At 39.5% G+C, this 27807-nt stretch overlaps 2 protein-coding genes across 4 annotated transcripts in view; one reads left to right on the plus strand and one right to left on the minus strand.

Annotated features, from left to right (window-relative positions):
- Nucleotides 1-7982, minus strand: part of BICRA (BRD4 interacting chromatin remodeling complex associated protein) — a 128867-nt gene extending 120885 nt beyond the window's left edge. The window contains exons 1-2 of the mRNA XM_067556690.1: nt 7847-7982; nt 4790-4919 (exon numbers count right to left, since the gene is read on the minus strand). The gene's annotated coding sequence lies outside the window, so the exon portion shown is untranslated. The remainder of the gene's footprint in view (nt 1-4789; nt 4920-7846) is intronic.
- Nucleotides 7983-19436: 11454 nt separating this feature from the next.
- The window catches only part of ZNF541 (zinc finger protein 541), a 45801-nt gene continuing 37430 nt past the window's right edge, over nt 19437-27807 (plus strand). For all 3 annotated transcript variants that reach the window (XR_010921479.1, XR_010921480.1, XM_067556691.1), the window contains exons 1-4: nt 19437-19890; nt 20633-20876; nt 22397-24221; nt 27051-27109. Coding sequence is in view for 1 of the 3 variants with exons in the window: in XM_067556691.1 (XP_067412792.1) it covers nt 19587-19890; nt 20633-20876; nt 22397-24221; nt 27051-27109 (2432 nt within the window). In the remaining 2 variants the exon portion in view is untranslated. The remainder of the gene's footprint in view (nt 19891-20632; nt 20877-22396; nt 24222-27050; nt 27110-27807) is intronic.

Below are 27807 nucleotides of genomic sequence, written 5' to 3' on the forward strand. Positions count from 1 at the left end.
GTTGACTATGGTTGCCAATGCATGGCAGTGGTTTTCGTAACATGGACATTAAGACCTTGTCTACACTGGAGAATTTTGGCATGTTACATAACATTAGCCCATGTATGCCAAACATCTCCACAGAAACATTCTAAAGACATATTTTATGTTTATGTCAGCCTTTCTACAAGTCTAAATAATGTCTGTTCTTAGCCAGTACTAACTTGTGATATTACAATGCTAACACAGACAAGAAGCACTGGTAAACTTGCTAGCATATTACAATTAATACTCCACTGTTCCACAGTACACTGATCCCTCATTTGGAAACTTCTGGTCTGCTCTCCGTATTCCCACAAGCTACTACACATTATGGTTGTGCCAGGAACTACTACGGGTTAGGTTTCCAGGAGGCAATGTGCTTGCACTGTTTTACTATACTGAGGTGTGTGGACAGGGGGATAAATGCAATTGAAATAGGATTTACAGTTCAGGCTCTGAAATGTGCCAGTCACACACAAGCCAACAGTAATATTTTAACAGCACACAGTATAATTCTCTAACGCAGATGAGGTATTACCCATTGGGAATCGACTGTGATGTTTCTTTTAAACAAAGTATTGTGAATGGAAGTCTATGCACATATGGCCTGACCAGAACATAGAAAAATATTAACTGCACACCAAAATACCTGTGAAAATTCACAGCACAACAACAGTGAAATTTATAACTTGCACTGCAGTTTGTACATATGAAATAATTCAGGATTTTTACTCTATTGCACACAGAATGCAACTAGATCCAAATTCACTATAAGCAGATTCCACAGTATTTACGTGACATTTATGCACATATATTCTGCATATTCTTCTTTCCTGAAGGGACTTCTCTATTTGGTGTCAACCTTTTGCAGGGTTGAGAGAATCCAAGCTGAATGCAGAGTCTAGTTTAAGGGATCTAGTCTCCTACCAATGGATGCAGATTAATATGAATTGGCATTACCATACATGCAAACATATCAATTGAAGGCAAGTGACTAATTGTAAATAGTTATAAGTAGAAGCAGCAACTGTATTCAGAGAAAATAAAAGAGAAAGACAGCTGTTTGAAAAACAAACCATGTCAATGGACATACACTTTGTAAGGGAAAAGCATGACATAAGGAAAAAAGCCAGAGTTGGGATAACCAGCACTAAATGTTACATCTTCACCCTTTCTAACAGCTCCAAATCTATCACCATCTATATATATTTTCCATTGGACTTAGAGAACTATTTTTTACTTAGTGCCAATTCTTTAAAGACTTGGGGTGTTCCATGTTGGTATATTTTAAAGTAAACAGGAGGCTGGATTATCTATAATTTCCCTGTTTTAAAAAGGCAACTGTCTCTTTTTATAGATGTAAATTCCCTTGCCAAAAAGCTTATTCCTAACCATTAACTTACTCTCCAAGATTACATTAAGAGTATATTACAGTTTAAAAATATTAATGTTTATTACAATATAAAAAGATATATTTATGTATGAGTATATAAAATGTATATCATCAATACCACCAAGAAGTTCAAACAACAAATCTATGTAAACACAGGACATTATTATAACCCCTTGTCCTTCTTTCACCCTATTTCCCTCATGTAATTTATCACTTCCACTTGTGGAGTCATGTCTTTAACTTGGATCTGATCCTGCAAACACTTAAGCACTTGTGTAACTTTACTCAGTGAGTAGTCATGCTGAATTAATGGAGATAAACGTGAATGAAAAGTCATGCTTAAATGTTTCCAAGAACAAGGCCTTAGTCCCAATGCTGGAACATGATGGAAGCGGATGGTGAAAATAGATTCTCACACCCATCCAGAATCCCAGTGAACCTGCCAAGTCTCTATAAGAGCACAGGAGTCTTTCCAGCCACACCACACTGCAGGACTGGGGGTTTAGATAGGAAGCTCTTTAGGGCAGAGAGTTGTGTTTATTTTGTCTATAAAGCACCTAGGACACATTTTGAATACTATATAAATTATTTTCTTGTTTTTTTGCACACAATGGAGACATTAGATGACTTCCCCCTGACTTTTAACAAAAATCATGGGATGAAAATTCTGGGTCAAAAGTAAGCTGGTTGTTCAAAGTAAAGAAGTCAGTGCACACTTTCAAATAACTTCATCTGTCCATAGTGCCTATATCCTGGCACATGTATGAAACACAGGTGGGGTATGAACTTTGGAGTTTACCACAGGTACCATCTCTAGACACTGAATTATTTCCTTCATGCTTTGCAAGTAATATCTGTAGAAGGCTTTCTATGCTTTTAGCCTCCATACTCAGAGTGAAATCACAACAGAAGAGTGGGGTGGGGGAGACCTAAAAAAGTGTATTGCTTTACATTTCACATATTAAGGCTCTGAAACAGAAAGCAGTGTTTGGTTTTAAGACAAGGGATGCTATGGTAATTCTGTCCCAAATAAAATAGTAAAAACACCATATTTTAATGTATTCAATTAACTCTGATTCTCCCAAAACCATTCTTAGCTGTAGTATGATGAATACATTTACTCCTGGAACAGAATAAAAAGAAATAAATTATGAACTTTCAGCTCCCACTTGGCACAGAACAGTGGATCGGCACCAAATGGCAAAGCAGCAAATAATACTTGGCAAAAGACAGGAACTTCGGTGCTGCTAAGGAGCATTCATGCAAATGCCACATGTGCCTAAACTACAGCCCTGAAAATAGCAGCCATGAATGATCAATTCCACTCTTCATTTTTGGAATCAGTATTCTTTAAGAAAAAGAAAAATTCAAAGCTGCTGCATTTGATCAGTTTTAAAAGTTGCATTAGTCTTACAGTTATAACTGAATGCTCTGCTTAGTAAGAACACATAACAAAGAAGAGAATGCAGAGACTACTCTAGGATTTAGACACTAAATGATGTAATCTGTAAAAATTCACAAGTAGATTCATTACAATGAAATACTTGACTGCTCAAGCACTTAAAAATGAAACATCCACATGCCTATTATTCTGAAGCTCCACAATAAATGAGGCTAAATAACAAATGAAATAAAGCCACCCATATCACTTTGACTTCTTGTTCTAGAAAGATCATGGAAGTTTAGTGCAATTATTTTAATAATCAAATACTGATTGCAAAACTGAAAATATTTTTAGTGTTGAAAAGCAATAAAAAACCCTAGAAACACATCAGTGGATGATAGAGCATAATAATAATGTGATCTTACTTTCAAAATGCTGTTTAAAAACCTAACCTGAGCACAACAGAATCAGTGCATCTCAGTCCCATATCAAGATATTTCCAAACACCTTTCCTGCTGTACTTGGTGGTAAACAGTTTTGATAAGTAGCACCTGTACTCACAGAAGTATATCACTGCAGAGCAGTACAGACAACATGAGTTTGGCCAGAACCATTTAAGTCAATCAGAGAGAAAGAATCAATACAACACACACAATCCCAGTCAATGTGAACTGGTTTGGAAAAACTCAGTTCTACTTTGGGTTAAAATAAATTTATATATCCCACCAAAGTTCAATTCCTACTCAGCGAAACATGCATGTTGTTTATCATTATAACCTTTCAAGTATCCAGATATTTGGATAAACTCTAGCAGAAATCTACCAGAGTTGACAATAAGCAGGATATGCAAAACCACAGGAGAAAAAAATGAGCAGAAAATATTGTGTTATATTAAAATATGCCTCCATTCCCAAAAACAGGGCCAACACTCTTTCAAAAATATTTTTTTGCCACCAAAAAATTAAGTCTAGCCATAATTGGCACACAAATAAAAAATGTGGAGAGCGTGAATATAATCAACTGCAGATTTATTTACCAAATGTATTTTAAATGTATGCAGTCAAACTTCAGGACCACAAAAAAGTAGCAAGACACCCATTTGCAACAAAGATTAATAACGTTCATTTAGTTTTCTTTACTAGACACCGTAACCGTGTTGCTCTGTATTTTTTTTTTTTTTAATAAATCCATGCTGAGCAGACACACACTGGTTTGCAAAACTATGCCAAAAACAAAAGTCTGAAATTTCATAAGGGAGGAGCAAGGGAAGGATAACCCTTAACTGGCAGGTCTTCCCTCCTTAGTGGAGCTCCAGGCTTGATTTTAATGTACCATGTCAAATCCCTATGTACCGTTTGTATTATTTTGCAGAGCAGCAACCATAAAGATCAGGCTTTTTTATTTTGATATTGCAAATCTGTTTTGCTTCACCTCTCCATTAAAACATTTATTTTAAAATCGAGCATAAGATAAGACCCAGCTGTAGGCATCCTTCTTGGCTTTTACTGGGGGGAGTAATAGAAACAGACGATGGCTTTACAACCTCAACCAAGAAATCAAAACCAAGTCATAACCATTCAACACTGCAAACTAACAGCTCCTTTTTTTCCTCCCCAAAGCCCCCACCCCTTTACTGGGGGAGGGGGAGAAGGGTGATTCCAGAAGGTTGTGGGGATCTGAGAAAGGGGCACCCAGCACCCCTCTTTCCACTGCTCTGTCTGTGCACGGAACGATAGAACGTTATGTATCATTTTATAAAGCTACATTGTATTCTGTAGACGTGACCTGCAGACGCAGTAACAGGAGGCTGTTTGGGGGGGAACTGGATTGGGGGAGCAATGGAAAGGGCACAGGGATGCTACCCTAGGAGGGGTGCAAGGCTCCCTTTCCCCCTCTCCTCCCCAGTTTTTTTCGCCCTGTCACAGCCCTGAGTTGCAGGTAGAGAGAGTTAAGAGATTTAAAGAGAAATTGCTACATTGTAACAAACTCACCGTGATGTTTGAGCAGCAGTCAGCGCGGGGTCTCCGAGACATCCCCGCACGGGCTCCGGAGGCAGGACCCCGGCAGGCACAGACACATAGAGGTTCAGCTCACTGCCTGATTGCATTTCAACAGAGCTTTCTAAAATGCAAAGCACGGGAGGGAAGGACGGAGATTAGCAGCGACTGTAATTTTATTTCATTTTTTAAAAAAAAAACTTAACTCACCACCACTTTAAAAAAAAAAAATCAAATATAACTTGCCCCCCCCTTCAAAGGATTTACATTTGTGATGCCCCACCCCCCTCTTTCAAAATAGCCACACACACAAGTGAGAGCAGCAGAGAAACACCATAGGGCTGTCAAGCTGGAATGAGTAAGATTTAAAGAGGCAGACGTGCCAAATCTCGTTCATTTTTCAAATGTAATTTTAAGGCAGTTTATAATGTATCTTCCTTATATGAGGAACATTTTTGCAGCATCTGGATACATGTGTGTTTATCTGAAGAGCACTTAAAAATCTAATTTTTATATTTTTAAAAAACCAAGCTCACTGCTCCAAATTGTTGCAGCTTGAGGCAGTCTAACTAGAGGTTTAAAATGTATTTATTTCTGTAAATATGTTTTCAATGGCATCTATATTACAATTTCTTATGCCATGCTGCCTCATTGAAGGTCTCAGTGAAACACACTTCAAAATCCTTAATCAAACAAAGATTATTTTAAATGTCTGAAATTATCCCAAAATGAAATTCTTCTCTCTCTCAGGCCCTATCTACAGTAAAGATTTTTTAAAAAATCATTGCAAACACCCATGTTAGCAATCCAAGGCACCCTAATGTAGATGGCCTGCTGGTTACCTACACAATTTTTAACACAATGTGGAACAGACTTGCTCCCAGGCAGGTCAAATGACATAGGCCTTCCATCCTGGGCACAACTCATTGCAGGACTGGGGCCCACTGTCATCCAACTTTGCTGGAAGCAAGTCTATTCAACATGGTTCTGAAAATTATGTCAGCAGCTGTCAGGCTCGCTAGATTAGGGCTTCCAACATTTTAGCAATCTGAATGTTTCAAAATCTTCGTTAAAATAGACAAGGTCTAAAGGGTTTCATCCACTGTGGATTTGGAGAATGACCAGCGCCTCTCAAATTTGGGCCTCAAATAAATAAGATGTAGCAGATTTACTCTCTCTTTAGGTTACAGGGTCATTCATCATTTGGATGGGAGTGTATGGAAAAGTATAGATGTATTTTACTGGCTTGATCCTGATCCCATTAACATCAATAGGCATTTTACCACTGACTTCAATAGTAGCAGGTTCAGTCCCTGTTTGGGGTTTTCAACTTGATAGTTGTTAGTGCCTTGTCTTTATTTTTTAGTTAGATCTGAGATCTCAGTCCTGCAATGCATCCACACAGAGCTCAAAGCAGAATCAGGGTTTAAGGCCCTGATCCTGGAAAAACTTACACACATTCTTAACTTTAAGTATATGAGTAGTCCCACTGAAGTCAACAGTACTACACATATGCTTAAAGTTTTACATTTATATAAATGTTTATGGGTGCAAGTCCTAAGAATCATAACAGGCTTATTAATGTCTGTACAATGCTTTATAAAAATATATATATGCAAAGTATTTTATTTTAATTTTTAAAATATGTATGTTTGCAGAGTTTGTAAGGTAACTAAAATCAATATTATTACTGAGTTTAAAATTTTGCTGCTACTGTTATTTATTTATTAAGCACCAACATTCTCAGCCCACTGCTATATAGTTGGATAGGTCCATCCTCTATATCCAGCTCACTCAAATTAAGGGGAAAATAGACTTAAGTGAAAACTGGAATGGTTAGCATATATAGAAACTTCTGATGTACTGCAGTCTCTGGATTATAATCACTTCAGCTTTCTACAGCAGCAATAAAGTGACTCAGATAAATAAACCAATAAAAATGTATTTAATCATTTTAATGGATGCATGATGTACATAAACAAGTGCAAAGTAGCAATACTATTACTAACCATAAAAACCAAGAAACTTATTAAAACTAAACTGTTCACAATTGACAACACAAATGCACCACTTCTCTGTGAAAGCAAAGAAAAATCTAATGCAAGTAAATACAAATTTACACTTTTAAATAATATTTAATGACTGCTGCTTTCCTCCCCTAAAATATGCTTTCTGAACTTGGCGTAATTATTAATCATACTTTTATAAGACACATTTCCATCAACTAATTCCCACCATACTAAATGTTGGCTTAGAAGATATATGCAGTGAAATCCTGTTCCCAGTGAAGTCAATAGAAGTTTCAATGGGGCCAGGATTTCACCCATGGTATGTACTTCTTACCAATTACTAGTTATATTCATACTGTGCCTTCTTGGAATATCACTTCTGTTCCAGCACTGAAAATATTCATTTCCTTAACTCATGTGTTTAAAATTATGGCCTTTGTTACTTCACAGGTGGGCACAAATGGATGTACTTCTTTATAACATAGATAAAGGTTTCCTTGGAGGCAAGCAGCACTAGGTACAGTGAGTCTTAAATTTCCCAGATGGTACCTCTTATTTCAAGAAAGCTTATAGGTATGGAACAGAAAACTACTTCTCACAGACATTTGTAGTTGACACAGAAGTCTGTTGTCTTAAATGACAATTTTTGTTATAACTGTATTTCATAATCAAAATGATTGAGAACATGATTTTTTGTACTGTGAGAAATTATGGGTAAACTAACCACAGTCTTAGGTTCTCACATATTGACCATGGGACCACTTACATTCAGCAGGCTAATGGGAAAATCAGGTACTAAAAATAATCTTTCCCCATCCCCTTCTAGTAATGATATCACTGGCTAAAGGTTAAACTGAGGCAGCACCCTAATATCACCGGTCTTGCTACATCTATTAATATGAAAATAAATTGCAAGCATAATTTCACTAGCAAAAGTATTTTTAAATGCATGTTCTCTTTAATATTTAACACCAAGGGAACACACTGACTTTGATATAAAACACAAAGTTATATTTAACAAAAAAATGGCTCAGTTACTTACAGTTTTAGGGCCAAATTCTACAAAGACTTCCTACTAAGGGTAAGCACTGTGGTAGGTAGTAAATGTTTGCAGGATCAGGTCCTTAATTAGTGCTGAGGCAAAAATAAAATGTTATTCCTTTCATGATATTACATATTCACAATATTTTTGTTTTTTATTACTGGCCATAAAAGCCAAAGTGCCCAGGAAAATCTTATGACTGTTTTGGATATTAGGCACAGCTACATACATTGAGCACACAAACATTTAAGCAATCTACATACTTTGAGTTTATATACTGAATACTACCAGTACTACTGTACATTCAAGCACAGTCTTAAACTGGCTCTGTGTTCAGGCAACACAAAGCACAGCTCAAGTAAGGGTCCTCAGCATACCAATTAAAAACTGGTTCTGCCAGAGCGAGAAAGACCTCTCCTGATTGGTCAAAAGTGGAGCACCTCAGAAAGGAATGGGAAGGGCTATATGCATAACCCTGCATCCTGATTAGACAGGTTAAATGTGACTGACCAGTGTAAGTAATTAATAATCAAGAGGCAGGGCTTTCTGCTTTGTTTATACCCTTTGATTGGCTGAATTTGAATTAGATATACATTCTATTTATACCTGGGTGGGACTATGGAAGTGTTTATTTTGGTGCTTTACACTATAAAAGTGCAGTGCAAACTGAGTACAGTGACAGTTTAACAGAGGAAGGAGAGAGAACAGGGTTTGCAGCATAGTAACCACCTCAGCATCATCACTATTTCCTGGCTGTAAATGGCCTTGAGATCAGCCTGCCAAACTGCTGAAACCTAACCTAATTAGAAATTTAACCTTTAATGAAGCACACAGGGCCATGCTATGGCTTCTGTTGCCAAATTTGTACAGGAATTTTGAACACAAATTAGTTTCAATAAAATGTGTGTGAAAGGAAATTAAAATGAAACATGTTGTTTCCCCCTTGGTATCTACATTCCATTTTGCATGATCAGAACTGCTTCTAGAGTAATTTTAAGTAATGAAATAAACCTTTATTCACACATGAACAATATTTTTCCCTTGAGCTTTTCTACCCCAACCTGGAAAGTAGTGAAGTCTATCTTGTCCAGAAATCCTGGCAAGAACCAGCCTTGCTAATTTGACTTACCCAGATGGGCAAGACGGCTCAAACCAACTTCCTTCTTGAAAGGATGTTACCAACAACCAAGCTTTTCATGCACAGGGCATGTTTCCAAATGGAAAGAAGCAGCTTATTTTTTTTTTTTTTTAAAGAAAGATGGATTTTTAAATTGTATTACATTTTCCTAATTTTACAATAATTTCTGCTTCTCTTTTCAATATACTTAAAAAACAAACACAAAGCCTAAAACAAAACAAATCACTTACTAGAGAGAAAGGAGACTTCAACATAGATAGGTCCTGCCATTCTGAATAACTAGGACCAAGTTCTCTGCTGCTGTAAATAGATGCAACTCCATTGACTTCAGTGCAGTGTCACTCATGTACACCAGCAGAGAATTTGGCCAGCAAATCCACTGTTCAAAACTAGAGAAGGAAACAAGTTAAAATAGTACTTTGTACTTCTGCAGCACCTTTCAGAGAAAATAATACCTAGTGCTTTTCATCAGTAGATCTCAAAGTGCTGTACAAATGAGAGACAAGGTGGGTGAATTAACATCGATTTATTTATTGGACCAACTTCTGTTGGTGAGAGAGACAAGCTTGTGAGCCACACAGAGCTCTTCCTAGATCAGTATCATCTCCATTTTTTACATATGGAGAAACTGTAGCATAGGGAGGTGAAGTAACTTGCCCACATTCACAAAGCAGACCCATGGCAGAGCCAGAAATAGAACCTAGGTCTCCAGAATTATAGTCTAGTGCTCTAATCACTAGGCAATACCACTTCCAATCAGATGAGGATCTCAAACAGCTTTTTAAATCTCAAGCCAGATCCTGAGGTAAATGCTCACAGTCCCATTGTTATTAATGGAGTTGCACCAATTTCACAGCTGAAGATTTGGCCTTTTAAACAATAAATTAAAAAGTCACGCTCCCACTGTAGAATACGCAAATCATTTAATCTTTCTGGGCCCAACTCACCATTGCTGTGTACCTTAGTCAGTCATTTACACCAGTGCAAAGTGAGACCAAAATGCTACAGAAGCATTTTATACCAACTTTGCATTGGTGTAAATGACTATACAAGGTGCAGTGCAATGATGAAAAGGTTATTGGTGCCTCAGTTTATCTGGCTGTAAAATGGATTAAATAACTTTCGGCTACTTCACAAGTAAAAACAAAAGTAGCATCATTAATACTGTTAATAAAACAGTAAAGAAGGAGTTTTATAAACCTTGCATCTTCAGAGATTTATAATTAGGGGCATGAAAATTCACTCCAAAGTGAGACTTGTCATAAAACATATGCCCTGAAGAGCATTTTTGTTTGCTTATGTTTTTTTTTAAATAACAAAGTTTAAAATTGACACCTCTAATACATCTTCAGAACTATTTTAATAGGACTACTCACATATGCGAGAGGATCTCACATGAAGATTGAGCCTTTAATTTTCAAAACAAATTATCCTATCATAAATGGTTCCTGCTTTAACCAATAGACTTGCAGTAACAGTAGGCTGAGGTCACTGCAGTTTTAAAAGCATTGTAAGCTACTTACTTTCAGTTCCGTGATCTTTTCCCCCTTCTTTTCTCTTCTGAGTTATTTTACTGTGATGCAAGTGACTCCAGATGATTGTTCTCTCAGCATGACCAAGACTATAATATTGGTAACAGAGCAGTTTCATTGGTACGGAGGGAGCAGTAACGGCATTAGAACACATTCTGGGACAGAAGAATATTCCACCAGAATTAAAATCAGATCAGTTCTTTAGAATAAAAATAAAAATAAGTAAATTTGATAAGAAAATGAATGGTATTAATTAAAGAATACTTATAAATAATAACAATACTTTTTCCTTCACTAGAACTGAGGATTTCTATTCATTATACAAACATTAGTTCATTAAGCCACACAACTCCCCTGTGAGGTAGTACAATAGTATACTCATTTTACAAATGGACAAACTGAGGCAAATAGCAATTAAGTAACTCATCCAAGGCCACCCATTGAGTCAGTGGCACAGTTAACAGAAACACACAGGATCTCTTTGTTTATATAGCCAGTACTCAATCTTCCTTCTAATAGTTTAAGCCCAAAGTTCAAATTTTGCTTTTAAAAGTTTTACAAAACCTAATTAGCAGAAATGTCTTCATTCATACATGTGAATATATAGTACATGAAGACATTTCCACTTATTAGGTAAAAAAATATATATGTACACACACACATACACAAAAATGTACATTCAAAGGTTTTTCTTTTGGATTCAAATATTTTTCTGTAAAGTTTGCAAATCAAGTATGACATTTTGCTAAAAAATGAGAACCAGCCACTAGAATGTAACTGATTTAGTTTACTCTGCTCCAATCCAAATGAAGTACAGAAAGAAAAGCTACAACATAATGATGACTAGAAAACAAGACATTTAAAATCTCTTCAGTTTTAATCATCTCAGTGGTTATATCAGAAAAAAAGAACATTTTAGATATATACAGTGCCAAATTCCTGCCTGATTTGGAGTCACATTAGGAATAAATTTGGCCTATGATTTCTAATTTGACAGTAAAAACATTTAAATGGTAATTTAAAAAAGTTATATATTCTCTGTCCTGAATATATAAAATGTAACTATTGAAATCTATTTAACTTGTGTGGTGTCGTATGTCAGAGGTAGGGTCCACATGCCTCAAAAGAAATTGGAGTTTCTTGTGGGTTGCAAGTTTATTTGCACGTTTTCTGGTGCAATCAATAATAAAACAGACTAACAAAATCTCTGGCCCCATTCCCTTTGTTCAGATGAACAGACTTTAAACTCCAAATCAAATAATTAAAAACACTAAAACAGACACGGGGCATGTCTTGTATTTCCAAAGTTCCGTCCAGCTTCTAGAGTAAGCTGCCATCTGTTTTATCCTAATGCATCTAGCTGCATCTGTTTTATTCTAATGCATTTTTAAGGTGTTGAGCTTGATTACCTGAGGTGGAGATAGGATGCTTAGGGCCTCCTCATGCATCCTCAAGTTCAGGGAGTCACTCTCAGGCCTAACCTACTCTACAGAATTGTACCATGTCTGAACATGATTGCCAACAATTGTGGTTAACTGACAAAGTAATGAAACTGGGCTTGACTCAGGACAAGCCTGCACTCTGTGTAGTCATTTACATCAGTGCAAAATAGACTTTATATATAAAAACTGCACATAATCCTGCCAACCTCATCACGGCAGTCCCAGAACTATAAAGATGATAGTACTTTGAAATCCACCTTTAATTCTGATGGATAGTTGTAAATGTCACAATCATATAATCAAAAGAATATTTGATTATTTCCCTGTTCTAATTTTGCAGTTTTATGACATAGAGTATGTTTTCATATCCATGGAAATAGTAGAATATAATAGATCCTGTTACATTAGGTGCATTAACTTGATGCATCTGTTCAAGTGCTGAACCAGTTAACTTTGTTCTTCATTTGACTGATTAGTGTTTATATTTGAATTAAAATAAATTAAACTAACATGGTACTGCATTAAGGTAAATGGCAGAAGTTCACATCTGTCTTGGTGATGTTGTTTCAGCCTGACTGTTTTAAGCTAAAAACCAAAGTACATTAGAGAAATTTATAGTGTGAAGGGCTAGCTGTTGAAATATAAAACCCAAGTTTTGACCACTTGTCAAACATGTAATACCAAATATCAATTTAATATCAGTTTTACCTCACTGATCAATACGCACACAAGGTTCACCTCCCCCACTATTGAAATGCAGCCCCTTTGGGATGGAGCACCGCACCTGTTTCTTCCAATAAAACCGCAAAAAAAGAGTTTTACTACATAGACAGAATTGTAACACACAAATTGGAAATTAGTTAGGATGCTAAAGACTAATAACCCTGATCATGAATAAAGGATATTAGGCTTGGTCCCCCATGCCCTTGCACTCTGTGTAGATATGTACTCTGTGTAGATATAATAGGTACACCTGTTGAAAGGCGGTGTAAAACACTACCATTTTGATCTAGAGGTATTTTACTTACACTTTGCACAATTGTTTATGACTACACAAGGAGCAGATAGTAGTGTCTCTTTTGTCACCTCCTGCAATGCAGCACCCTGTATCACAATGAGACACTGGAATCCATGGTGACAAAAGAGGCATATTCTCCTCTATGGCCTTGGCTTGGTCTACACTGCCAACAAAATTCAGCGGCAATCGACAGGAGTTATGGAAGCTACGTAGAGTAGCTTGCATAAGTCCCATCCACTTCATAACTTCCATTTAGCGCGCTGTCTCCACGGCGCTGCGCCAACGGGAAATGCATACATGTCGATGCGGCGCTACGCTTTTTTTTAAGGTGGTTTTAATAGATTGACTTCTGGATCAATTGAGTGGGTCTTCACTTCCGCTTAATTGATCCATATAGATCGATCTGACAGCAGCAAATTTGCCACCATCAGTGTAGACATACCTCTTGTCTACACGAGTGATTTGCCTCCATTTCAGCCACCAATGTAGTTGCACCAGGGCAAACCCTACCTAGACAGGATAAACCTCCATAAACTATTATGAGAATCAGTGCACCTTACCCTGATTTCAAGCAGGGGTAAGTTCATCATATTTTTTTCTTTGTTCTGGTTTATGATGTGCTATTGCCTTAGTAAGGTGTTCAGGTCACAACTATATTTAACCTCTTTTTCTGGGTGATGGAGTGGGGGAAAATAGTCATAGCACCGTCTGATCTGTTTTTCTCCACTTCTCTCTCACAACTCCCCTGACTGCACTGTTACACTCTCCCCTTCCTCATAAACTCCTTGCATCCTCTTCCCTCTCCTTACACTTCCTCCTACAGCCCTCTTATACTTACATCCAACCCCTTCCTTGTTCACACTTCTTCCTTTTCCCAGTCTCCTGGAGCACAGGACTTATGAGGAGAGGCTGAGGGAACTGGGCTTGTTTAGTCTGCAAAAGAGAAGAGTGAGGGGGGATTTGATAGCGGCCTTTAACTACCTGAAAGGGGGTTCCAGGGAGGATGGGGCTAGGCTGTTCTCGGTGGTGGCAGATGACCGAACAAGGAGCAACGGTCTCAAGTTGCAGGGCGGGAGGTCTAAGTTGGACATTAGGAAAAAGTTTTTTACTAGGAGGGTGGTGAAGCATTGGAATGGGTTACCTAGGGAGGTGGTGGAATCTCCATCCTTAGAGGTTTTTAAGGTGAGGCTTGACAAAGCCCTGGTTGGGATGATATAGCTGAGGTTAGTCCTGCTTTGAGCAGGGGGTTGGATTAGATGACCTCCTGAGGTCCCTTCCAACTCTAATATTCTATGATTCTATGATTCTATAGTAAACCCTTTCCCCCATCAAGTCCTTCTCCATACTCCTCCCTCACATTTCCACTCCCCAAACACTCACCCACCTACCCCTTCCATTACATCTCCCCCTAAGCTCTCCTTCACAACTCCTCCACTTTATATTAATCACACACCTTCCCTTTAACCTCTTCCTCTCTCCAGATTCCCCACACCTCCCTTTCACATCTCCTCTCCACACCCTCAGATCGCCCTTCCCACTCACACATTCTCTCCCTGTATGCCTCCATCCCCTCTGATCCTCTCACCCCACCCTTATATGGCTCAACCCGCCCCCCACACCGAACGCCCCCATCCCCCACTTCACGCCTCACTATCCCCTCCCCTCCATGTCCCCTCACAGGTTCCCACCCTCCCCTTCCGACTTCTCTCCCTTCCCTATCCTAGCACAACTCCTCTCCCCACTCCCCATCCCCTCATATGCCCCCTCTTCTCACCCCTCCCTATCCCTTCAGACCTCCCCTCACCCCTCGTTTCTCACTCTTACAAAATGGCGCCGCCCTTCGGCCCCTGTTCCCGCCCAGGCTGTCCCAGCACCTCGTGACCGAGGCAGAGACGCTCCTCCGCCCCTCCCCCCCCCAGTGCCCGCCCGAGCGCGCGCGGTTGCGCGGCGCCTCTCCCCGCAGCTGCCGGCGCGAGGCTCCGCCTCCCGGGCGACGGGGCTGGACCGGCGGCTGGGGGCTAGACGAGGCGCAGGCCGCGTGGCAGGAGACAGGCAGGAAGGGGCGCGAGGCGACGGGTAAAGCTGCTGCCTCCTGTTGGGGCTGGGCCCTCTCCCCCTCAGGCGGTGGCCTTGATTTGGACACGGCTGGACCCAGGGACAGAGGCCCCCGCCGCCCATCCCCCCCAGGGGCACGGGCCCCACCGCCGCCATCACGGACAGAGACCCCCATGCCCATACCACCAGGGGAAAGGACACCTCCTCTCCCCGCCTCAACACAGACAGGGACCCCCACCCCCCGGCAGGGGCAGGGACTCCCTCACCCATACCCCCCAGACAGGGACCTGCCCTGCCCGCATCACGGCCAGGGACCCCGACGCTCATACCCTCAACGCAGGGACCTACCCTGCCCCCATCATGGACAGGGACCCCTCACCCATCCCCCAGAGGCAGGCACCTCCTGCCCATTCCCCAGGGGCCAGGAACCTCCCCTGCCCCCAGCGTGGACAGGGACCCACCAGGGGCTGGGACTCCCTGCCCATATCCCCGGGACAGGGACCCCACCCATGCCCCCATTATGGACATGTCCTCCCACCAATCCCCGCAGGGCAGGGACCCTCCCCACCTACATCATGGACTGGAACCCCCCGCCCAATCCCCAAGACAGGGGCCACCCTTCCATCTCCAAGAGGCAGGGACCCCTGCTGCCTCCATCACAGACGTGCACCCCCCCACACTCATTCCCTCAGGGGCAGGTACCCACACATCACGGACAGGGTCCCCTCCATCCATCCCCTTCAAGGGCAGAGACATTCACATCCAGGAAGGGACCGTCTCATCCTCACCACACACAGGGGCCGTCCCACTCCCTTGCCCCCATCAGCCCATGGGCAGGGACCCCTTCGCTCCCATTACAGGTAGGGACCTGCCAGCCATCCCACCTAGGGGCAAGGATCCTTCTGTGCCCCTATCATGGGCAGGGAGCTCCCCGCCCATCCCTTCCAGGAGCAAGAGTACCCCCCATCATGGGCAGGTACCCACCCCACAAGGGACAGAAGCAGCTCCTTTCCCCCTCCTTTCCCACTTTGTGCAGTAGCCTTACCCCCAGCAGGAGAAGAAACCTCTAGAGTCCTACTGCCACTAGGAGCAGCCTTCCCCCAATGCCCACTGGAGGCAGGAGCAGCCCCTGATCCCTACTTGAGCAAGAGCCTCCCTCCTCTCCTACCATGGACAGCAGTCTTCCCTATCCTTACCACTCCACCTGAGGTAGAAAGCAACCCCTCATCCCTGCCAGGGGCTGGATCCCCCTCTGCCCCCTCACGCCATAGCAGTGGGAGAGCTCTACCACCTCTTGGCATAGGTCCAGGGGTCAGAGTGGATAAAAACTGATTTAAAATTTTTTGATTTTTTAAAAATTTAAATCAGATTTTTAAATTTAAATTGAATGCAAACCAATTGAAAATTAAATTTGAAATTGTCAACCTATATTAAGGCATACATTTACTATAATCTATTAAAATAATTTAAACTAAATAAAAGATATTCAGCGGTACTTGTTTGCTGTTGAAGTTTAAAGTCAAACCACTGAACTGGTGGAAGTTGCTGACTAAGCACCTAGAACCAGGATTTTGCTGACATGCTAAACCAGCTTTTGACAGCAGTAGCCTCTTCAGGTGCAGAGAGAATATTTTCTTTATTTGTGCTTATTCAACTAGTTCAGTTCAATGGCTAGTTAATACTTAGCTTCCCTCACCTCAATTCAGACTAAGGCATCTGCCACCATCCCTCTTATTCTACATATGAGGATAAGGAAGGCATGCCCTAAGATAAACTCAGGATCTTCCTCCTGAACAGCATAAACATAGTGACCTCAGCTTCTGTGTCATGTTTCTCTGTCTCTAATACCTTGTTTCTCCCATTAGCATGCTGCTTTGACTTCCTAGTTAACCACCCACTAACATTTATCCTTGTTATAATGTGCTTTGCCTCCTTACTAATATGCTGTTCAGACTCCCACAATAAAAATTCCAAACAGCTCTGCAGAGACAACCTGTTAAAAAGTATTTATCCCCCCTCCCCATTATAACTAATGTTCTGGATTTTAAGGGTATTCTATTTCCTCACCACCAACTTCTTTTTAAAAGGATGAATTAAAAAAATACTGTATATAATTGAAATTCTCTCAATTCTTTTGATCCAGCAGTTCACAGTGGAGTCCTCAAGAGTACTAAAAATGCTACCTGTGGACCGAAAAGTTCTAAAATGCAATCCAGGGCTGCTTTCTCCCTGTAAAAATGTGAAGACAAAATCAATCAGCTTCAGGGTTTGATTGCTGGTTAATGCAAGCAAAAGGTTTTTAATCTAACAAAATTGATTCAAGTGTCAGTAGATTATTAGAGCTATGTGTGTTTATTGTTTAAAAAACTGATGTGATTGAGTCCAAGTTCACGAGTAGTTTTGATGATATAAATGTGTACATGTCTGGGCCCTTTATCTGCAAATTAGCTACAATGCTTTTGCTCCTGGCAAATTTAGGCCCTGATCCATAAAGGCTTATGAATATACTTAACTTTATGCATGTGACTAGTCTCACTGAAGTCAATGGTACCAATGTGCATAACGTTAAGCATAAATTTTGCAGGACTGGGCATTAGTTGCTATGATGAGGGGCATTCTCAAATAGAAATAGAAGTTAATTTTACCCCCAGTGCTGCAAATTTGGGTGCTCCTGGTTTAACACAATTAGGAATTGTCTTTATTTTTTTCTTAACTGTTTGGTCCTATTCTTGCCATCCTTACTTAGGCAAAAATTCCCAATGATTTAAATGAGCATTTTGCTTGAGCAGCAGACCCATTACGGAAGTGTTAGATATAATTTTATAATTTTAGTATTAAATTATTACCAAAAAAATTAAAAACAGTTTTCCAGCCTTAAAACAAAGAAAGAAAAGCACTTGAAAGAATCTCTATAGAGGGAGAAGAACTTAATTTTAAGAAAAAAATGTAATGTATTTGATTTTAAAAGGAAAATACTTCTTAAAAGTTCGGGTAAAGGGAAGATTTAAATATTTTTCCTCTTATTCAAGGTATGAGAGTGGGAATAAAAAGAATACCCAACTTATACAATGTTGCACATACAGCTAAAAAGAAGAATTTATTACAAAAAATATCAGGTGTCATTTCTGTTATTCCATCTCCTGTAAGATTTTAACCTGTTCCCTGAAAATATTGTTGCCTTTGGTAGGAGTAGTATGAGGAAATTCTTTATTCTCCGATATGCATCAATAAAGTATTCTTCTGGTGGTGGTTGTGGAAATTGTGCCTCTGAGATGTATATGTCCTGTTCTAGAAATATATGATGTGGACTGGATGATATTTACCTATCTGCAGGCCCTGTACCCTGAACCTACTTTTTTCCAGGCATATAACACCATAAGTTACAAAGTTATCAACAGGAACGTTTTTGTGGGACATCTTTTAACCCCATTGAAATATATGAGAATCGGTGAATTTTTGAAGTGATTTAGTGAATAAATGGGAACGTTTGTCATGTTTGAAGCAGCACTGGATGGTTCTAAGGAACTTCAGGTTTCATGGATAATGCAGGCATATTTGAATTATGGAGTAGTTGCTATATGTACACTGATTGGCATTTAACTCTGTGCAATTGTGTATTAATTTTTTTCATATACCGTATGCAGACTTAGTTTGAATATCTTCTCTGCAGGTTGCATTTTCTAAAATAATATCATCAGGATCAGATTTCTTCTTAGTCAAGTTTAAGGCAAACCAGGCTTCATTGAATTGAGTTGTTCATGATTAGGCTTGGAAGGATTAGATTTTTATTGGTAAACATCTATTTCACGGTACACACACAAACCTATGAATAAATACTTCCATTGGTGATAATTGAAATTTATGCATAGACAAAGTAAGAAAATTTCTGCTTGAGAGCATATTAGAGTTTGACTTAAGGATATTTATTTTGTATTTTTTGATATGTGATGTTGACAGTTTGTGTTTTAACGGGTGTAAAACTTCAACTTTTTGAATCTCAACATCTACTGTCATTAAATAGTTATTGTCTTAACCACTCATATTTTCCTGCAACTGTGAATATTTAAATCAATACAAATAGAAAAAAAAGGCTTGAAAGCCATAATTTTGTGCAACTGTGAAAATTTAAATTGATCATTTAAAAATAAACATCAATATTATCCATTGAAATTATATTAAGAAAAATTAAATTCTGCCAAGCTTGTTCATGATGAACAGTGTAGCTTAAATAGCAAAATGGATTTAACCACACATGTAAAGTTCCAGTTGTTTGAAAGCACTTTTAATTTGAACACATATTTCCATCTAAAATACAAACCAGAAGTATTTATCCTGAGTCCTATATGATAAGGATTGTTTTACATATGGATTAATGTGTCAATACTACTTTTGCTTTCATTTTTAAACCTGTTCATCTCTGTTATCTAACTTTTTCTTGTTACCTTTTGTTTAGGAATCTTGGTATATACTAATGCAGTTTTCAAGCTCTGAGTTTTGCTCTAGTTTATCAGAAATCAAAGCATATTCCCTGACCAAACAGTAAAGGTGGGTAAACATGGACCAGTACCACCTCAATGATGAAAACTTCATCCATTCAGAGATGCATAATCCTGGATTTTCAGAGAGTCAAGGGCTGAACTGTAGTGACACTCTCAATCTTAAACTGAGTCCAGATACAAGAGACATAATGTATACTGGCCTGAGCAGCCTAGATATGGATCCTAGCCTTTCAGCTGGAGATATGGCTAATGACACTTTGGAGGACAATTTAGATGCACTATCTTTGTGTTCTGTGAAGGACTGTGATTTTGTTAAACTCCTTGATGAGTCTGACTTTGACTCACAGCTTTCTTTGTGTGGTGAGTACACTGGAATCTCCTTTGGTTGTAATTTTGCAGGATTGTGACAAGGATGTCCTTTTACAGTTCAGCGTAGCCAGAATTCTTCAGTAGTTTAATTTAGAAGCTAAAATAGATCTAGTGATGATCTCTTTGGGGCAGGGACAAAATATGGGTAAAATTTTCAAAGGCCCCTAAGTGATTAGGAGCCTAAATCCCAATGTTAAGTGCCTTTTGAAAATGAGACTTAGGGTTCTGAGTCACTTAAGTGCTTTTGAAAATGTTGCCCACTGTTTTTATTTGTCTTGTAAATTGTCATGTGTATTTATAGCTCTATAGAAAATAATTATTAATAATTATTATAATATTAAATATGATAGGAATATTTCCCCTATGACTCCGTTTCCTTAAAATTATACCCTGGCTAGGAATACACTCTCTGTTCAAAGCCTTTGCAACTTGCTCTCAAGCTGCAGATGTAAAATTTAAAGACATTAAAATGACAGATTTGCTAAATATGCTGCTAACATCTACCTTACTAGCTTTCCCTGAAGCATAGAAAAGACATTCTGTTTAATTCTTGCATTCAGACACAAGACTGTGGTGCATCATGCTTGTACTAGTTATTCTACCCTGTAACTAGGCTCCCAACAAAAAATGTAGGGGAATTAAAAAAGAGAAATCTATGAAAACTTACATTTTTGGGGTAATTTAATAAGACACTTGTGTAACCTAATGATTATAACTTTCACCCTTTATTTAGAATTGGGGCTTCCTGTCCCTGCAGCGCCTAAAGAAGTTGAACAAGGAGGCAAGTCCAATTCTGATAGTGCAAGGAAGGGGAAGCATCAGCACAGCTCTCCCCAAAACCCTTTGCTGGATTGCAGTCTCTGTGGGAAGGTGTTCAGCAGTGCCAGCTCTCTTAGCAAACATTACCTAACTCACAGCCAGGAACGGAAATACATCTGTAAAATTTGCAGCAAGGCTTTTAAGCGGCAGGACCACCTGTACGTAGCCATTTACTAGTACAAAGGCATAAAACGATGTTCAGTTTATGTTTAAAATAATATAGATAGTATTCTCTTCAGTACTTCATTTTCCTGTTTCAGTTTGGTTTAGATGCACAGTTAAAGTGCTTGGTATTTTGGTGTGTACATTTGTCAGGTCAGCAAACCCCATCAAATTACATTGTAAACTATATCTTTAGCAGAAGCAAGTTAGTTCTGGAACTTCCAGACTGTATTGGTGCAGAAAGGGCCTCAAATGGCCATAGAAGACATAATTCACCTACAGAAGACTTGGTAAGCTTGTATTGTACAATAGCAACTAAGAGTCTTTTATTTTTCTTTCTGATCACTGGTCCAGGGAAAAGTTTATTGGTGTTGGATGTATTTTACTGGATAACCAATTCTTGCATGATTTTAGCAGCCAATATGTTATGAATTGCTGTAGTTAAAGATTCATTTTCATAACATTGAAAACTGGGATTTGTGCTTTCAAATGCATTGTTCTGATCTCTAGTGGTTCTTGAAGTATTGGATCTTCAGTGGTCTATTGTGGTTTCTTGATGTGGCAGTGCTGGTCTAGGACTAATTGTAGCAAGTCCAAGACAACACACCAGTGCAAATGCAGATCCAGGGAACAGGCTGAAGGTTTCAGTCAGTATTACTACATACCTATTTTGGATTAATATTTGTCCTTTGAAAGTGTTGTTCTTCCCTAAAAGTGTCTCTGTAAAAATGGCATTGTGGTGTTCCATATTCATTTTTTCCCACTGATTTCCATATTACATTTGCTTTGCTTACAAGATGTTTTTTCTAACTGCAAGCCCCCCCAAACTTAGTGAGACTGACAGACAACCAGGATTCTTTCCATTTCATGCATTAAAAGAAGACCTGCTGGCTAAATTAGGTCCTCATTTCCGTCTGTCTTCATTGTCTTTAGGCTATGCCTTCAATGAAACCTGTGCAACCTCATTATCTTTTGGTGGGGTTGCACAGGTGTAATTCAGGGCATAATCTGAAGAGAATGGGGTTGCAGAAGTGTTATTGAAGGACAGTATTTTGTTTGCTGTACTTCTGTAACTTGTAAGAATGCACAAGAACCCAGTTCAACTCACAGAGGACAGGGTGAATTTGTCAGGGCTGGTCATTAAAAAACATCTTTCTTGAGAGTTTTGAGAACTAGAAGATGAGTTTTGAGTTGGATTCAGTGATAGGCAGCCAATGATGGTGATGAAGGGTGGGAGTGATGTAATGCTCCTTCCTAGAGTGAAAAAGCAGTCAGGCTGCAGATTTGTGGACCCCTCCTGCTTTAGAGAGCCCTAATTGTGTCTTGATTTATGCTCTGTGCAATCCCTTTGAGTTCTGTAGGAGCTGCACTGGATATAGAAGTGCAGAATTTGACCTTCAGGATTTAATAAAACTGTAGAAGTGCGAACTAAAATAGTTCGGATGAGAGGTGATTTAATTTCTGTTAGTAATTTTAATATGAGTCTTCTCTTCTGTCTTTTGTGTTTTTACCTCAGGAATGGACACATGCTAACACATCAGAAAACAAAACCATTCATGTGTGTAGAACAGGGTTGCAGTAAGAGTTACTGTGATCATCGGTCATTGCTTCGACATTATGAAATACAACATGGCTTATATGTCTTGAAGGAGGCCACCTGTGATGAAGATGCCTGTGAGGTCTTATCACCTTCTCATGATGCATCTGTCCAAAGAGGACAAGGCAGCATGAAAATGGAGAGGCTGGCTGTACACTCTGAATCCAAATCTCCAAATCCTGTCCTGCCCAACAGAGACCTACTGAGATGCATTGTGAGCAACTTTGTAAATCAAAAGCTTCCATCAACTCCAGCATCTTCTGCAGGGCAGTCAGATACTGACTTGAAAGGTTCACTGCAGTTCTGCTCCTCTGCAGCTGGTCAGGTTTCTTGCATCCCATCTAGCACGACTGCACTGTTTGAAGCTACAGGTGACAACATGCTGAAGGAGCATTATCCTTTCCAAAAGAATGCCACCTCTTCCAATGTGTATGCCGTAATAAATCCTGGTAATTTATCTGTGATCACACCAGGAGAAAACATAGTTAATAGTTTGACTGATAGGTCCCTGCTTTCAGAACCACAGTTTCCTTTAGAGACTACAGGAGTGGAGTATTGGCCAAACAGCACTTTACCTTGTTTTCCATTATTCAGTGGTCAGAAGATTTCTGCAAACTCGTCCCATCAATCCAGCAGTAACTTTCAGTGGATCAGAAACATGCCAGTTTGTACTAAAAGCAAAGGGAATAGTGTTTATATTACGCGCAATCCGTGTGTTGCAGCTCAGGATATTTCAGGTGGGTTAGCTGGACCTTCTAGAGTGTTTGACTCGTTTGCACAGATGTATGAGTGTCCAGATGCTGTGTCATTTGCCCCTGCGCTTTTGAAGACCCAAGGGGAAATCTCAGGTAAAACAAAGCTCAGCAGTTTTGAGGAAACCTTTAGGCCAACAAAAAGACAAGAATATGATATTGATTCCTATCAGTGGCAGGACATTCAGAAACAGAGTGTGTTACAGAACGACACTACCCCACTCTTCAGGCAGCTTTTCATGGAATCCTCAGTGAACCAGGAGCATATGCAAGTGCAGCAGCACCTGCTCCAAATGTTCACCAAATCTCAGCACATTTTGTCCCATACCCAGGTGGTGGCTCCATTACAGCAAGCAACTTCTGAGGTAAAACAGACTGTAGCAAAACCACTCCAAAATGTATTGCAACAGCAGCAGCAGACTGATGTGATTCACTCTCTTCTAGAGCACACAGAACATGAAAGGTCTCCCATCTATATGCAAAAGACATTGACCCAGTATCAGAAGGATGTGTCATCTGGTAGTGAGAAACAAGGCCAAGTAGGAAGGCAGCAAGCAGCAGTTGCTTTTCAGTCCCTGCCTGACCCTTTCATAAATGCAGACACTGTTTATTTTGCCAAACAGACAAGACCCTTGAAAGGGTGTGTGGGATTCAAAGATATTGCCAACCCCAGCCAACCCCCGCCTGCAGTATGTGATAAAGCCCTGGGAAACTCTTCTTATGGGAAATCAAGTGAGCTGGAAAATAACACTTCGGTATTTAGCAAAAAAGAGAAGAGTGAAGGATATTGCAAAGGAACAGGTGGCAAACTATATTCCAGCAGTGGAAGACCTCGCCGCTTGTCTAGTGTTCGAAAGGAGAAGCTAAAGTTTGACCTGTCTAGCACAGCTTCTCCAAGTCAAGTGGCCATGGCTTCCTTTTCATTACCTGGTACTTCACCCAGTCACGTGACTGAGAAGAAACATAAGCTAACCATTTTCAATAGGATTCAGGTATGTTTAAATCTTCTTTTATTTTTTAATGAATAAAATAAAAACTTTTATTTTTTTAAATAAATAGATAGAAAACAGATGGCATCTTAATGGTTAGAGCAGAGAATGAGGAGTCAGAAATCCTGGCTTTTCTTTCCCTCTGTCAGTGACCCACTGTGTGACCTTGGGAAAGTTACTTAGCTTCACTGTGTCAGATTTACAAAGGTATTTAGGTGCCTGAAGATGCAAACAGATGCCTAGTGGGATTTTAAAAAATGCCTAAGTGAGTTAGCCATCTAACGCTTCTTGAAAATCACTGGGAGGTAGGTGTCTAACTCACTTGGGTGCTTTTGCATCTTTAGGTACATAAAATAACTTTGTAAATCTGGTCCTCTGTGTCTCAGAATCCCCATCTTTAAAACGAGGATTAAAACAAGGATAATGATAATGATACTTACCAACCTTTGAGAAATCCTGACTCATTATTGGAGCAGTGACAAACACAAGGTGCCATTTTTGAGGTGAGAAGTGAAAACACCATTGTAACTTTTATTAAAAAAATCAAAAAATTATGTAAAATAATCTCTATGAAAATTAAAGTGTAAATAGATTGGGGAAATTATTTTAAAACTAAGACCTTCTGTACCAAATGTGTACAGAAAACTACAGTTTGTAGTGGAAATACTGACAGGTTTTAAAAGGGCTGTGCCAGTAGACTATGCTATAATATAATTTATTACCAAGAGAAATCAAGTTGGAGTCTGGTTCTGGGTTGTGATGGGACTCTAATCAGCTAATCTGAAAGCAAGTCCTAATTTTAATGTAGTTGCAGAATAAAACTTCTTTTCAGACTAAAAAAAATAATCCCCACCAATGAAAATATTTAGTATTCCACAGGATAAATAAATAGTTTCACAGTTACCATTGTCCTTGATGTCTTTGTCAGGATCATATTACTACATTATTTTAACATGTGGGAGAAATGCTCGTAATTCATTCAGTTCTTCTGGTGAATTATATATTAGGTTTAGTCACTAATCAGTGAAGTTATCTTTCAGTGCTCCCATGGGTTGCACTGAAATATTTCTTTACTTTTCATAAATCAAAACCAGTAAAGCTTAGTCTGACATCCTTCACAGTTGGTAGTCTGACAGGATCCTTATTTCTTATACTTTATTTGTCAGTGTTGCTGTATTAAACTGTAGCTTGAAGGGTGCGGTAAAGTGGGCCCAACATTCTTTTAAACAGCATGTCAATTATGTTTTTTCTTTTATTATGAATAAAAATATAGGGCAAGTGGGCTATGCTTTTAATCTGAGAACTGAAAATACTGTACAAAGGTTCATGAAGGGGGTTAACATTACCTCTGTTTTATAGTTTGGAAAACCGAGACACGGAGATGTTTCGTGATGTATTAAATGAGTGGAAGAGTCTGGAATAGAACCTGGGGTTCCTAACTCTCAGAGCTGAGCCTTGCTATTGAACATCATTGTCTCCTTGTGTTCCTTTAAGTGTTTTTAATAGTGTTGACAGCTTTAGATTCACCAAAAATAATCTTTAGCCTTTACATGGCACTTTACATATTTCAATGTGCTTTGAAAACATTAACTAATTAATCCAGTGCCAAAGGTTTAAAAAATTATTTAACAAGATGAAGTCTCACAGGATGTTTAGTAGTGTGATACATAGCCTTTCACCTAGGTTCTTGGTTCAACTTGGGCTCTAGTCAGTAATAAAAAGTTGCTAGCATCAGATTGTTCAGGGAGCTGTGTGAAATGAGTCAGTACAATAATGGACAGATGTCCATATAGCACAAATCACTTTCTCATTTGGGAGTAATTGGTACCTTATTGCTTGTGTCAGCAGAGAGATCAAGAACTGAATAGTCATACATAATGAAGAGATAGTTCCTTCAGGTCAGAGATGAGGCACATTGATGGAGTGGGGTGGGGAAGCTTGCAATAGTGCTGCCCATGCTGTATCTGCTCTATGGATAAATAGGAGTTTTGAGTCTCCAAGGTTTTGTGGAGAGTCATTTTTGTTATTTTGTTGATTATTGCACTTCCTGTTCCATGCAGTCTGATGACATCTCACTCTCATGCACTACTCTTATGGAGATTTCATATGCATGCTTTTGTCCAGGCTCTACAAGAGCTGATGCTGTTTCTGTAGGCCAGAAAGTCACCCAGCATCTATGTTTACCTGCGTTGACCCTTCATGCAAGGAACCTCCCCTGTGGCATACTGTAGGGGCAGGTGCTGAACCACCTCTGTGGTACTGTTCCCCACCTTCTTTCTTGGGCCTGCCTGTGCTGCAGGAGGGGTGAGACACTGGTTGGGCCAGAGGAATGCCAGCACTAAGACACCTGCACAGGGCTCAGAAGCTATAGGAATTCCCTTAACTCATTGGACTCTATAGGGGGCAACTTGCTTCCCTCCCCAATTCCCTGCGTGTGGCTACCAAGCATTAGGAGCCTAGGAAATTAGAAAGTAGAAGGGGAGGATTCTCCCTCTCTGGCACTCTTCTGTAGGAGGTTGCTTTCTCTTTGCCGATTATTTTAGAGGGTCCTGTAATAGGAATTATGCAGCCTATGATATAAGAGTGGTGTTGATTGGAACTTGTGTTGTATGTCTATGCATACAAGGGTTATGAGGATAAATTCATTAATTCTTGTAAAGGGCTTTGCAATCCTGTTAAGAAAGTTTCTAAACTATATAACTGCAAAATGTTATTTTTACAAATGAAACAACTCAGAAGTTCCATGTCTTGTTTCAGGATGGAATAATTATGTTGTAAGTTTCAATCATGGACAGTATAACATCTGGTTTTTATGTTTTTTTCAAACTGCAGGGTGGAAATATCTACAGCCTTACTAATGCAGTGAGGGAAGAAAACTTGTCAGCTGGATGGTAAGCAGGGTACACTGTAGTCTTGACAGAGCTTCAAATAAAATAATGTGTGACACAGATTTTTATTTGTACTTTTAGGTTTGGCTTCAAGTGTGTATGTTAGCAGTAAGAGTCTGAATGATGTATTTGTCTGTTCCCTTGGGGTTGGATTTTTACATAGCAACTTAACTTAAGTATGATAGAAGGGTACCTGAGTGCGGTATTTAAGGTTATTAAGAAGATAATAAAAACTGACCAGTCCTTTTCACACATTACTATAATGAATGAGGGTTCACAATGAAAGTAATGGAAAGCAAATTTAGAATAAAATTAGAAGAGATTCACCCCTGTGCAAGAAGGGCTTCATTGGGTCTTAAGCTGAGCATAGGTCTTGTGCTGAGTTTAATCCACAATGAGTAGTCAGCCTTTGAAATTTATTGTAGGGGCAGAGAGTCAAATACTGAAACTGGATTTTTAAAAGTGGATAGATAATTTTATGACCAGTAATTTATTTAGGGCAGCTTTGTGCCCTGGTCCTCTGTGGCTGCATAGAGAAGTAAACACCCTTCTCTCGCCCTCTGTGCAGCTGCTTAGAACCTACCTACATCACAGCTTGGGTGCTGGTGTGGAGAGCAGGGACTACACATGTCATATTCTCTCTGCAAGTGAGCCATGGTCTATCTTCTCATATGCCTGCCAGTGCAGCTGATCAGTCATTA

Source organism: Emydura macquarii, unplaced genomic scaffold (genome assembly GCF_026122565.2).
Source record: "Emydura macquarii macquarii isolate MOO-44397 ecotype Brisbane River unplaced genomic scaffold, CSIRO-AGI_Emac_v2 contig_1790, whole genome shotgun sequence".
NCBI classification, from domain to species: Eukaryota; Metazoa; Chordata; order Testudines; family Chelidae; genus Emydura; species Emydura macquarii.